Source organism: Eretmochelys imbricata, chromosome 3 (assembly GCF_965152235.1).
Source record: "Eretmochelys imbricata isolate rEreImb1 chromosome 3, rEreImb1.hap1, whole genome shotgun sequence".
Taxonomy (NCBI): Eukaryota; Metazoa; Chordata; order Testudines; family Cheloniidae; genus Eretmochelys; species Eretmochelys imbricata.
The window spans coordinates 118924219-118936674 of record NC_135574.1 but is presented as its reverse complement, the minus strand read 5'-3'; the positions used below and the strand labels follow the sequence as shown (position 1 = coordinate 118936674).

General features: G+C 40.4%; 1 protein-coding gene across 8 annotated transcripts in view; it reads right to left on the bottom strand.

Moving 5' to 3' along the window:
* The window catches only part of ARID1B (AT-rich interaction domain 1B), a 403429-nt gene that overhangs the window by 104027 nt on the left and 286946 nt on the right, over positions 1–12456 (bottom strand). For all 8 annotated transcript variants that reach the window (XM_077813245.1, XM_077813244.1, XM_077813247.1 and 5 more), the window contains one exon: positions 710–799. In XM_077813245.1, coding sequence (XP_077669371.1) covers positions 710–799 — 90 coding nt within the window. The remainder of the gene's footprint in view (positions 1–709; positions 800–12456) is intronic.

Genomic DNA, 12456 nt, shown 5'->3' with positions numbered 1-12456 from the left:
TAGGATCCATCACTTTTTGCAGGTAAGGGGTGGACGGTTTGGGGTCTTGAACCACTCAACCCTACCAGCTTGTTTCCCCCTCCTCCTTTTCTTTCTAGAGTTAGGCTGTAGACCAGCTATGGCCTACATCCAAAGACCAGGGACACATCAGAGTTTTGCTAAAGTGAGAAAACTGTGATGTACAAAGCAGATAATATTTCTATTTTACAGAGACCAAATTCCAATTTAGATACTTATAATTAAAGTTTAAGACGTTTGTGAAGGCTAGGACTGTAACAGGGTTTAAAAGAGACCTAGATAAATTCATGGAGGTTAAGTCCATTAATGGCTATTTGCCAGGATAGGTAAGGAATGGTGTCCCTAGTCTCTGTTTATCAGAGGACGGAGGTGGATGGCAAAAGAGAGAAATTTATTTTATTTGGATTCTGAAGAACATTAAAACTTTGCAGAAGAATCCTTTGACAATTACCTCTATTTACAGTATTTTGAAAAAGGCTTGCATCCAACTGAGTTTTGGTAAATCCCCCTATTCACTTACTTTTCCCACAAGAAAATGAAGAACCCCACACAGTCTATTTAAATGAAGATTGTCATTATTCTACAGAGAGGAACAATCTTGGAGAAATTCCACCATGCTGATGAACTCCTGAGAACAAAAGGTATATCTGGCGTAAACTAAAAAATAAATAAATAAAAAATTCTAACAAACCTCGATCTTGTGGCATTGGTGACTGGCTCAAGGCAGGATGGGAGCTGGATTCTGATTGGCTACCAGGAGGCTGAGGTGGCATTTGACTACCTGCAACACACAGAGAGAAAATTTAAAAAATAGACTTTCTATTAATAGTGCAATATGCAAAACTAAAACCTGTTACATTTTTTTAGACCACTGTCAAAGAAAGTACTAATTGTATACATTAAAGACACAGCTCAGCAGCTCTAGTGTTTTTCACAGCTTTTTTTTTGGTAACCCAAAGAGGAAGTATGCATAAACATATTTAGCAACAGGCATGCCGAAATGTTCAATTTTGTATTGAGCGAGTTCCCAGCCTCACTGACATGATCCAATTTACAGCTATAAATCTCCTGACACTTATTTCTGTTAGAGAATTTAACAAAATCCAAGTCTGCTGAACAATAGGGCTCACCCTGCCGAGTTTAAACTGGCCTCCAGCCAGGCAGACATGGACTGCTGCCAACAATATAACCAATGAAAAATCCAGTCAATACAGAAAAGACTAATAACAAGAGTTTAAAAAAGTATTTCAATGAATTGGTGGTCTTAATATATATGAATGTCCAAGTTTACTGCAGAAATAAAAAATGAAAGTATGCACATGCTGTGAAAGTGTGGTGTATGTGAGATCAGATAGCGATGGGGTATATTATTATTCAAAGGAAAGGCAAACATTTACTCTTATTAAACAAATAGCATGGTATCTTTCATATACACAAAGAGCAGACATGACCCAATTTTAAGTTCATGTTAAAAAACAACAACATCCTCACAACCAGTAAACTGCATCAATCACCGTTTATCGATCCTGCAAGGTTAAAGAGCACAGACAGCACTGTCAAAATGTTCACCTCTTATTCAAGGTGACCAGACTTTCAAACCCATGAGGCTTAGAGCACTAGAGCTTTCCTCCTTTGACACTATTACACAGCAAAGCAGGGACTTATTGTCATGGGTGGCGGGTATAATAGGCCAGGGGAGGTTAAACCTCCTCTGGTGCAGCCACCACCAACCCAGTGCTGCACGCCTGGGCCATGGTGGCCCCACCTGCACTCTGCCTCTTCCCCTCCCCGCTCTGCCTCTTCCCCTCCCCTTCCCCAAGGCCCCTGTCGCCTGCTGCTGCTTGGTGAGTCCCTCCTCTTCTCCAGTCCACTCCCCCTCTCTGGAGGTCCCTGCAGCTCGCAGCATCCCTCCTCACCCCCACGCCTCTGCAAGGGAGGGTGGAGGAGAGGAGAGACATGGGGAGCAGCGGGTGGGGAGGGGGGCTCGCCGGGGAGGGGGTGGAGGAGAGGAGGCACACTGTGTGCGGTGAGGACCTTGCAGGAGAGCAGGGGAAGGAGAGGAGGGATGTGCTGTGTGGTGGTGCCAAGCGGAAAGGGGGCGGAGTGAGGGAGGGGATGGGGTCTGGGCCAGAGCAGGGGTGGAGTGTGGGTGGGGCCGCAGGTCGAAGAGATGGGACAGGCAGCTAGCCTCCCCCAAGGAAGCTTCACCCTTTGCTTATTCTACTGATGAATAACACTGGTGAGTCACTTCCCTGGGATGCATCTCAACCCTCAACATAATGCTAAGCGTGTAGGATCAAGCACCAACTCTTGTGCTGCTGTAAAATGGTGGCAGTTTCACACCAAGCAATCAAATTGCCACAGCCTAAGGAGAAAGGAGAGCAAGTCTCTGGTGTGTCTCGGGACTTTTATTCATCACTGATTTTGAGATGTGGCTGCTCTTGACAGCCAAAGCAGCTGGAGGACCAGCTCAGATTAGGCAATAAAAATATATTTTAGGGGGTCAGACACTGCAGTGACGAGTGTGGAATAAACAGTAGCAGAGAGATTTAAACTTCTCATCAAAATCAACAGATTATTTTCAGACTGATTTCCTTTTTAAAAAAATAGCAAGAATAAAGAACATGTTAAATAGATTTGTGCATACAGAATGCCATTTTCTCTTGCTTAGCTACAACCCATTTTTACTGGTTGAGGGGAAAATCCTGGGGTTATTTCCATAGCCATAAGGATTTGTCCCAAAGAGTATTAGTAAGGGTTGCTCTTTCTGTAGAACTATGAACTATCTAAATGTTATGGGCAAACCACAGAAGTCAAGTGAAGTACTATGTTTTCTTTCTCCTCCATCTGCACTGTGTCAGAGAAACTAGCCACTATTACAACAGCTGATTTTAAAAGATACATTAGATTTATATGCAATACAAAGAAACAAACTATAATTTTTAAAGTAAAATATAAAAGTTGCCTAGCTATTTGAATGGAAAGTATTTGCACTAAAACTCATAGTATGCAGTACTATGATGGGATATGACAACTGCCTCATTTCTTCACTTCACAACAGTATGCAAATGAAAGTCTAGAGGCAGAGTTCTTTCTCCAAAAGACCAAACATGGCACTACTATGAAATATTCAGTGCCTGGGGCCTTGGATCCACAGCCCATTTAGGAACTCTAAAGCATATGAGAACAAAATACTGACTTATTTTTTTATGTCACTCAGGAAAGGACTGTAGCAAGACAGTAAGTGCCTACATTATAATGAACACTTCTGCATGACAGAAAGGATTCAGTGACTCAGGACTGTAAATAAACAGTAATTCCATGTTAACACAGGGCACTACTACTTATATTGTGTATGCCTGAGGCACTGCTATCAGACAGAATATTTCAAGTAAACCTAAAACATGTTTTATCAAAACCATCTATGACTTTGTAAGTTACTAAAAGAGCCAGGGGTACTGCTGGTTGCATTGTACAGCCCCAAGATGAGAATTCCTTTAGGGTCAGGGATAGAAATTCCTTTGGGAGCTGTTAAAAATCAAATAGAAGATCTATGCTGTGTAGTTTATTTTGCATCCAGTTACGATGAGCTGGTAAAATCTTTCTAACTCTCTAATTTTTAACACTGATAATAACGTCAATTGTCAAGCAAGAATCGTACCCTGCATATACGCTCATGCAAGCACAGCACTGGCGAAATCAAACTTTAGAACCGAGCGTATGTAAATTAGGCACTACAGAAATCAGTTTCATCTGCATCCTCTAGAAATGCGAAGTCAGGAGTTTCTCAAATAAAATGATGGGCACCTGTAACCATTTGCATAAGTATTTATTTATTTACAAAGGGGGTACTTTGGAAATCTCCCCCTTATTTAATAAAAGCTTTCTAACAAAATCTGGCTACGTCACAAGAGAAAATTATTTCTATAAACAACGAGCAGTTCAACACTGCGAGCCTTGAAGAAAGATTAGCTCAGCTGGTGTTGCTGTAGATTATTCACATGTTGAAAATCAAAAATGCTACGATCGCCATTTAACCCTTAAAAGTGACCCTCAAGGGAAAAAGAGTTTCTTTCGAATATATAAAGATGACCTGCAAGGTTGTTTGTTTCTTTAAAAAGGTTTATCCTTTTTCTTTCTTTCATCATTGTTTTTATTACTATTTGTGTATTGTGGCACCTAGGAGCCCCAGTTGTGGAGTGGGATCCCATTGTGCTAGGGGCTGTACAAACACAGAACAAAAAAGATGGCCCCTGCCGCAAAGAGTTTACAATCTAATACCCTAGGAAGTAAAGTGTAATTAATTGAGAACTGATTTGTATTAAAATCGGTTAAAACTCTGGGCTTTACTGTTTATTTCATATCCATTTAACTAAAACACTATGGAGAAAAATTTCATTGGCCTGATTGTGCAATGTCCAATGGGTAAGCAAATGCTGCACTTAATGGGGCTCTGTGCAGTCACAGCAGGCCTACCTGTGTGGACTGTGTGTTGAAGAAGCGGGCCTTTGTTATGAATTCAAGTCCCGCCAAATCTTCAATGTGAAGCTTATAAAATTCCTACTATGCATTTTTGAGATGCCAAAAAGTTTTTCAGCACAGCTAGGGAAGACCAGACATTCCAGATATTTCTAAGGTAAAAAACAATCAAAAGAAAGACGTAACTGCTATTAAAATAACCTACCAACCGAGCCACCCTTTCTGGCCTTCAGACAATACGTTAAAAAGAAGCAAGAATGGGCACAAACCTTCCCTCCCCACTCCCCTGTTAGAAGCAACAGTACTTTTAAGTCTGTATTAACTGATTTTTTTATTTAAATTTGGAAAGAAAACTGAAAAGAATGCAAACAAGTGTTTTCGTACATTACTGTAGTTATTTGAAAGAAAAAGAACATTTTTTTTCACTGACAAACTATTTTGACCCAGTGCAATACAAATGGAACTTTTAACAGAGCTGACCTTTTCCCATGATTTTGTCTAGCGCTGTTGCTACACTGATGAGATATTCCATCTGCCAGAATTTATGCAGGATAAACACTACTGTGTATGTTGCACAGCATTTTTATTATGCAAAATCACAGCAAATAGAGTAATGTGTGTTAAAATACTTGGCAATGACATGCCATTCCATTTCCGTAGATTTCGTACAGTCAGACTGTCACATGTAAATCTTGGTAGCTGGAGTGCCATTCAAATCAGCAGCACTGTGTACTTGCCGTACTACTGTCTATTATACTTAGTGTGGAATGCAGTGCCTATAAAAATCTTTATGAAACTACTGGTGCATACACAATAGAAGCTTTTAAAATTTAGATAACAATCTTTTCAACTTTGTTGTTAAAATACCAAAAGTGGGAGCCCACATTATGTTATGATTGCCTATCAGACTGTAGTATTTTTAAAAATGAACCTTTTATTAGAAAAAATTAGAGAGAGAGAAAGAGGAGAAAGCATTTTAAATGGTTAATAATATAATGACAGACTATGATTTTTCTGCATATAAAAATATGCTAGGTTAAACCCTTCAATATTTTGTATGAAGGTTTGAAACAGAGGCAGGCAGAAAGGGTTAAACTGCATCTTTCAGAGAGCTGGACTGAAGAGAGTTGGGACATACCACTTAAACTGAAAAAGTACTAAAGAGAAGATTGTATCAAGATGGGAGCAGTTAAAACTGCAATTAACAAAGCAGTGTAAATTCCGTGGAGCCAACATACAGCAAGAAAGAGAAGGCCTTTGAGCCAGAACAGGGAAGAAAGCATTACAGGGAACTAGGACCCAAAACTACCCTCTGCCACACACATTCTGTGAGATTCTGAGTGCCCTGAATGCCCGCTGATATAATGGGAATGCAGGAGGCACTCAATGTCTCAAAGGATTGTGCTCTTTGGAACCAATGCAGCAAAGTGTTTAAATGCTAACTTGTTTAAAGTTGAGCATGTGCTTAAGTGCTTTCCTAAATAGGGCTTCTTTCCTGAACAGGGGCTTTAGTGATGTAATTTTAAATTAGCCCTCAGAGGTAGTGGAAGAGGGGAGCAAATGGACTTGACCTCAGAGAGGAAGATGTATTCTAAGGGCCTGATTGTGCAAGAAAGGAAGCCTTGACATGTGGTTTGTACTCACTCTCCCTCTGTGTCCAGATCCCACGCTCACCCAAAAAGAAGGGTTATTTTCTCCCTTTACCTATCCTAGGTAACTAAGCTTCCTGCCGTATTAACAAAACTTATAAACTATTTTTCATTAATACACTTTCTGTAAAATCCATTTTTAGTTTATATGTGTCCCAGGTTCTCTTATCTTGTACATAATGTAAAAAAATGGTTATTCATAATCTTCAGTGACTGAATTGCTTAAGAGAAGTCACTTGGCACATTTGGAAGGCAAGTTGTTACAATGTGCCCAGGCTGGATTTGTTTGCTCCTCATTAGCTGGAGCAAACAGCAGAGTGTTTTAACTGCAGCCCATTGTGCCAAAGTGGTTCCCTTGTTTTACGTTTACAAGCAGCCAGAGAATTTGAATTGTCTTGCACACTCAGATGATAAAGATTTCTAGCAGTATCATAAGGATGAGCGTACAAAAGACATGGTATTGTGGTCAACAAGGGAGGAATCTATGGCTAGCATATTTTTTGATAATGTATAACAACCCTCTTTTCTATAAACAAAACCAAAACCAAATAAAAATAACTATTAAGAAAATCTGAATCTTGATTAAGAACTCTCCCCACATTTAGAGGTGAAAAAGGGGCGTGCACGGGAGGAGGGGGGCAAGCAGGGGCATGGACCTCCAGTACACAGCAGGGGCACAGAACGTCTCCAGCTCTGTGGTGGCGGGGCAGAGCAAGTTGCCCTAGGGTAGGGGAGGAGGCAGGGTGAGCTGCCCTGGGGCCATGTGCGGGGAGAGCAAGCTCCTCTGGCCCCGGGGCTGCGGAGGAGATAGCGAGCCCCGGGGCCCCTCCAAAAGCCTCAATTTTTTATTCCTGCACACGACCCCAGGGTGAAAATATTTTACCCCTTAAAATGCATTTTTATAATTGAAATATTAGCTATAGTTACAGCCGTGCTGCTGTGAAGACACTGCAATATTATCATTTTTCTACTTTCCACATCTCAGTTCTTTGCTCCTGCTGCCAGTTCTCACTCTGTCTGACTAGAATAAAGACAGGGCCCTCACACCTCTTGACATTGTAACTGCAGGCTAACTAGAATTCTGAGGGCCAGGTTGACATCTGACTAATCTGTGCTGGTATAGCAATGCAAAGTAGCCGTAAACTCAGTTTACCCAGCTGTTTAAGCCAGGTTTATAGCTATTTTGAGTTACAAGAGCAATGCAAAGCAGACACAGGATATCAGTGGATCTGGCCCTGAATCTCCCACATTAGCCCTTTAAATACTGTATCAAAGCCACAGGTTTCTCTAATGTATATTAACTCTCACAAATCATGTAAAAACAACAACTAGTAAGAATTATTTTACTGTTCATAACAATGTCTAGTTCTTAAATTGTAAGAGTTTCAAGGCAGAACTGTGTCTTTTTTTCATGTTTTCACAGCGTCCAGAATAATGGAGCCCTGATCCTGATTGGAGCCTCTGAGTGCTACCATAATATAAACACTACATTATATTACAAAAAACAAAGCAAAAACAAACAAACAAAACCAGACTGAACCACAAACCAATCAACCAAAACCACTTCTGTGTTAAAGAACGCTCCTTAGGTTGAGAAGTCAAGCACTCAAAAGCCAGGAAATATCAGAATTAAAACTGCCTGTGTAACCTTAATTCTGCCCCCCTCTCTTATGCACAAGTATTATGATACAGTCTCTAATTCATGAGCATATGCCCACAGAACCCCTTGTCTCATTCAGTGCACAGAATGGGTGGTGCTCAATGAATGAGGGAGCTATTCAACATTTCTTTTTATCCTCCACCACTCAGTGTGTTGCCCCAAATTCTAATTTACTGCACACCATGCAAACGCTGCCCTGCCTATGGAATTATTAAATACCGCACGGATTTTTCTGCAGTGCTCATCACTGTAGTGTGTGGCTGAAACTTGGGTCTGCCATATTGGAGATGCAGATTTGAAAAGGGCAAAGAATTATTAGCACTTCTTAGTAGAAACAGGGAGTCTAAGCACGCACAGACTCCTAAGCAGGCATGCCAGTGCAGGGGATGTTCCCTTAGGCAGAGCGAACGTCCCTGGGGGTAAAGCGGCAGCAGAAGGATCCATTTTGTCTGTGTCCCATCTAGAGGTCCTGCTCTGGGTATGGATTGCTGAAGTGAGACACCACTGCAATGCACGATTCAGGGAATTTGAGAGTTTTTGGCAACAACCCCTAAGCAAGCTGAGCTGTGTGAAATACAGATAGCCAATGGCAACTTTCAACAGCTCACAACTCGGCCAAATCTGAATGGATTTTCATGAGGCCACCAAAAAGCATCTTTCTGCCCAAGGATTATCCTACTGCCAAATTTCAAAGTCCTGTTGCAAACCATGGAGGTACCAGAGCAATTCAAAAGAAGGTCGCAAGGTTTTTTTTATAACAGAAAATATTAAAGTTAACCTAAACCTAGGAATCATTGTCTATCCCCCATAACACCTACTTGAGATTTGTAATTGAGATACAGAGAAGTTTCATTTTAGGGGTCTATTTCCTTCCACTTTCATCTTTGCTCATTTAATGCACAATCTCCATTAAACTGGGGAGCTACCACAGCGTGCAATATTTCTGCTGGAGGCCAGTCCAGAATCATACAGCTCAGGAGAGCAACTAGTTAAGTCTTTTCTAATCCTTGCACTCAGAGATGGTGGCTGGGGGACGGAGGAGCAGGAACTGAATTGAGCAGGGAAGCTCATATTTCTCTCACCAGACCCAAATTAATAAAAACAAAACCTGATTTCTTCTTTTCTTATTCTTCCTCCTCCCCAATGTTTTGCCTCTTTCGAACGTCTTTATCTTTTGTGTTGTATGAGAAGCTTAATATTTGGCTGCCTTCTGAAGAAATGTGCACAGTGACAGATGAAAGACTGTATTCATCGTATAATTCAGAATGGGGGGGGGGGGGGAGTTGACTGCTGTGCATTTAAGATTCTAACAACCTTGCAATTTTGTACAGTCGTTTCCCCCCATCCGTTCTTTTGAAGAAATCTGCTTTTATTCTGGTAATAACTAACCACAGTTGCAGCAGCATGGATCCGATTAGCCGTTCTTAGGGTACAAAGGGGGTGGGGGGGGGGAGAAAGGCTGTGAACAGGGCTGCCAATTTGTCCACCCAGGTCCCCAGGAGAAAGATTAGATGAGGCGCTTGCTCCCTTTTTTCCACTCAAGCACTGCTCCACACTAGACAGGCCTTTTCAAAGCCAAGCCACTGACTTTTTTCAAAAGCTCTCATTGGAGCCTCCCCAGCAAAAACCCCCTTCACAGGTTTTTCTCTCTGTGCCCCAAAAACATCCAACGCAATTGTGCAAGTTTGGGGGTGGGGGCGGAGGGGCACAAAGGGCACAAAGAAACCAGCCCGTCCAACACACTTTATCACACCTCTACAGTGATTTTAAATTATTATTATTGTATTTGCTAAATTATATTTTCCTGAATAACCCACAAGAGAGAAAATAATGCATAATGAACAGGCACTTCACAAGTGATACAGCAAAATACATGTACATATCTGTTTAATGTATGACTCAAATCCTTACTGCAGTTCTTCCTCTGTCCTGTTCACCTGTGATTTCAGTGAGATTTATGTGAGTCAAAGCAGAGTAAGGGCTAGCCCGGTAGGAATAGTTGATACATTACTTTACACCTTTTTTAACTATGGTAAACTATGTGTTCCAGCTAGTGAAAACAAATGTGTTTTTAATTGCTTTCTATATTTCAATTAACAAAATTTTTAATTTGCAATTCATCCAATTTGTAAGCTTTTAACAATAGATAGGGAAGTTGTCTTGCCTCCTTATATTACATTCAAATTTTCTATTTTCTAAACTGAAACCTTAAAATACATTAAGAATTTAATTTAGGAAGTTAACGCAAGTTCTAAGGGAAGGCGTGAATTCATAGGACTTGCTTCCCAATAAAAACTGACTACATCACAATTTTAACATAACCAAAGGCATATATTGGTAGTTCACCTATAATCTTTGGAAATTCACAACATCTTCAATGTGAAAATCATGTGGGACACCAAAGATAGGATAAAAAATGTTCTTAGACTCCCCACTACATTTCCTCTTGCAGCACCCGTCTACACTTGGGAATAATTGCAAATCAACAGCTGACAACATATGTTGCTGACCCCTAAGTATAGATGAAGACTATCCAGGACATGTTCTTGTCTACACTTCGGGGACAGCACGGGTGGCCAGCGATAAGTGAAGTGGCATCATTTGCTAAATTTAAGATATTCCCACTGTTCCACAGGCTCTTCCTTCTTCCCTCATTTTTTCTCACCATCTCTCCTTTTTCAAGTTCTGGCAAGCAGGTGGAAATTGGAACAGTGCTGATCTGCAGCATTGAAGCAGTTTACGTGTGTGCTGCTGTTCTGTGCTCTACTCTAACTTTGCAACTTCCACTGCCTGTAATTAATAGATACTTTGTTAGAAAAAAGGTAAGACCAATAATTAATCCCACCCACCCCCATGAGGATGAAGCTGCACAAGTGTTTATCGTGAATAACATGAGCATCTCAACATAATACACACTTGTGTTCAACAGGAAAAAAGAAAGCCCCCAGGACGGGAAAAAAGCAAATCTAGGATATTATATGAGTAAAAGCCTCCAAAGGCAAAGCAGGTTCTAAACAGCATTTTACGAATCTGACTTTTCTTGAGACAGGATCTATCATGCCATATTTAAACTTGCCCAACAATGGGAAACACAAAAGACTAGTGCTAGAGCCTAGTAATGCTTCATGTATTTTTAATCAACTTAAAACTTTCATTGTTTTAGTACCCTCTGCAAGGTCACACACAGAACATTCAACCATATGCCTTTAATGTAGTTTGCAAATACGAACTTCTATGTCAGTTTCTGTTTGGAAGGGGACGTATCAACATTAGCAACCCCTGGTTATATCATTTATAAACATACAGATGTGGATTATTAAAGATTAATGCATTTTGGGATTGGTGTCGGCATTCCGTTTGTCTCATGCCGAAACCAATTCTGTTCTTCATTAGTCAACGACAACCCACATCACACTGTTGTGGAAGAGAAATCAAAGGTGCAAATCTGAATTGAGAATAAGTGATGAAACTGATTACCAAGAAACTTAACTGCTGTAATCAATCAACACATCACAATAATTTGAGCTATCTGGGGATGAGGAAATGAACATAAAATCTCACCATCAGAGTGGGTTATTGTCTATTTAGTTTTTAAAAATCATGTCTGATATCTGAGTTCCATATTTGACTATGGAACAGAACTGTTAACGCTCCACACATATATTGCGAAGCAACAGCTCAGTCCACACACATATTGTTACAAAGAAGAAGAAGAAATTTCTTATTTAAAATTCATTTCTCAAAAATACTAGCCATGACTGAAATTGGAGGGGCGAGTGCATAGTGGAAACAATTTCTTTGCTGGACAAATCCCATTTTATTATTTGGCCTAAATTTAACTCACAAGGCTTCCAGGCTTTTGTTCTGATATCTTGCTCCAAGTAAGGACACACAATACCTTCCTGAACTTGATACTGATGGTAATTACAGAACAACCCCAAACTGGACCATTTCAAGGAGGAGTAGTGATATCCACCCTACATGGAAAGTAGGCACCGACAAACCACTCTACTCCAGAAAACAAAATATACCTTGTATTAGATTTATGGAAAGCTTTATCAATGTAATATGTTCAATTGCCAACAACAACAACAACAATTAATTGACAAAGTGAGAGTGGACTGACTTTCCCTGTAAACCCATCAATCATTACTCAATAATGCAAAGCACAAGGGAGAGTAAAGGAAGCCTTTCCATTTGTGACATCCACACCTATCTTTTATTGTGGCAATACATGAAATGGAAGAAAGGAACTAAATGTAGCCACATAAGAACATAAAAAGTCAATTTCCCGTAAGGTAAGCACAGGCACTATACTGTGTTCCTTGGTGAAGGCATCAGTGGGTTGGAAGCAACACGTAACAATCAAGGAACACAAACAGTAAATGCTAAAATTAGAAGCAAACTGTATTTGCCCTACGGTCAACCTCAGCATGCAGTGCATAGCCGCAAGACATGACATGAATGATTTTCATATTTTTGGTAGCTTCAGTAGGTATATTTGAACTTTGTATGTGAACCAAAATGCATGTACTAGAAACTTATTCAAAGACTTTAATTGGGTTTCCACACCCTTGTCACCAAAGATTCAGGTGGACTGACACATATGGTATGTTAAGCAACAGAGAAAACTTTAAAAAAGCAGTAAGA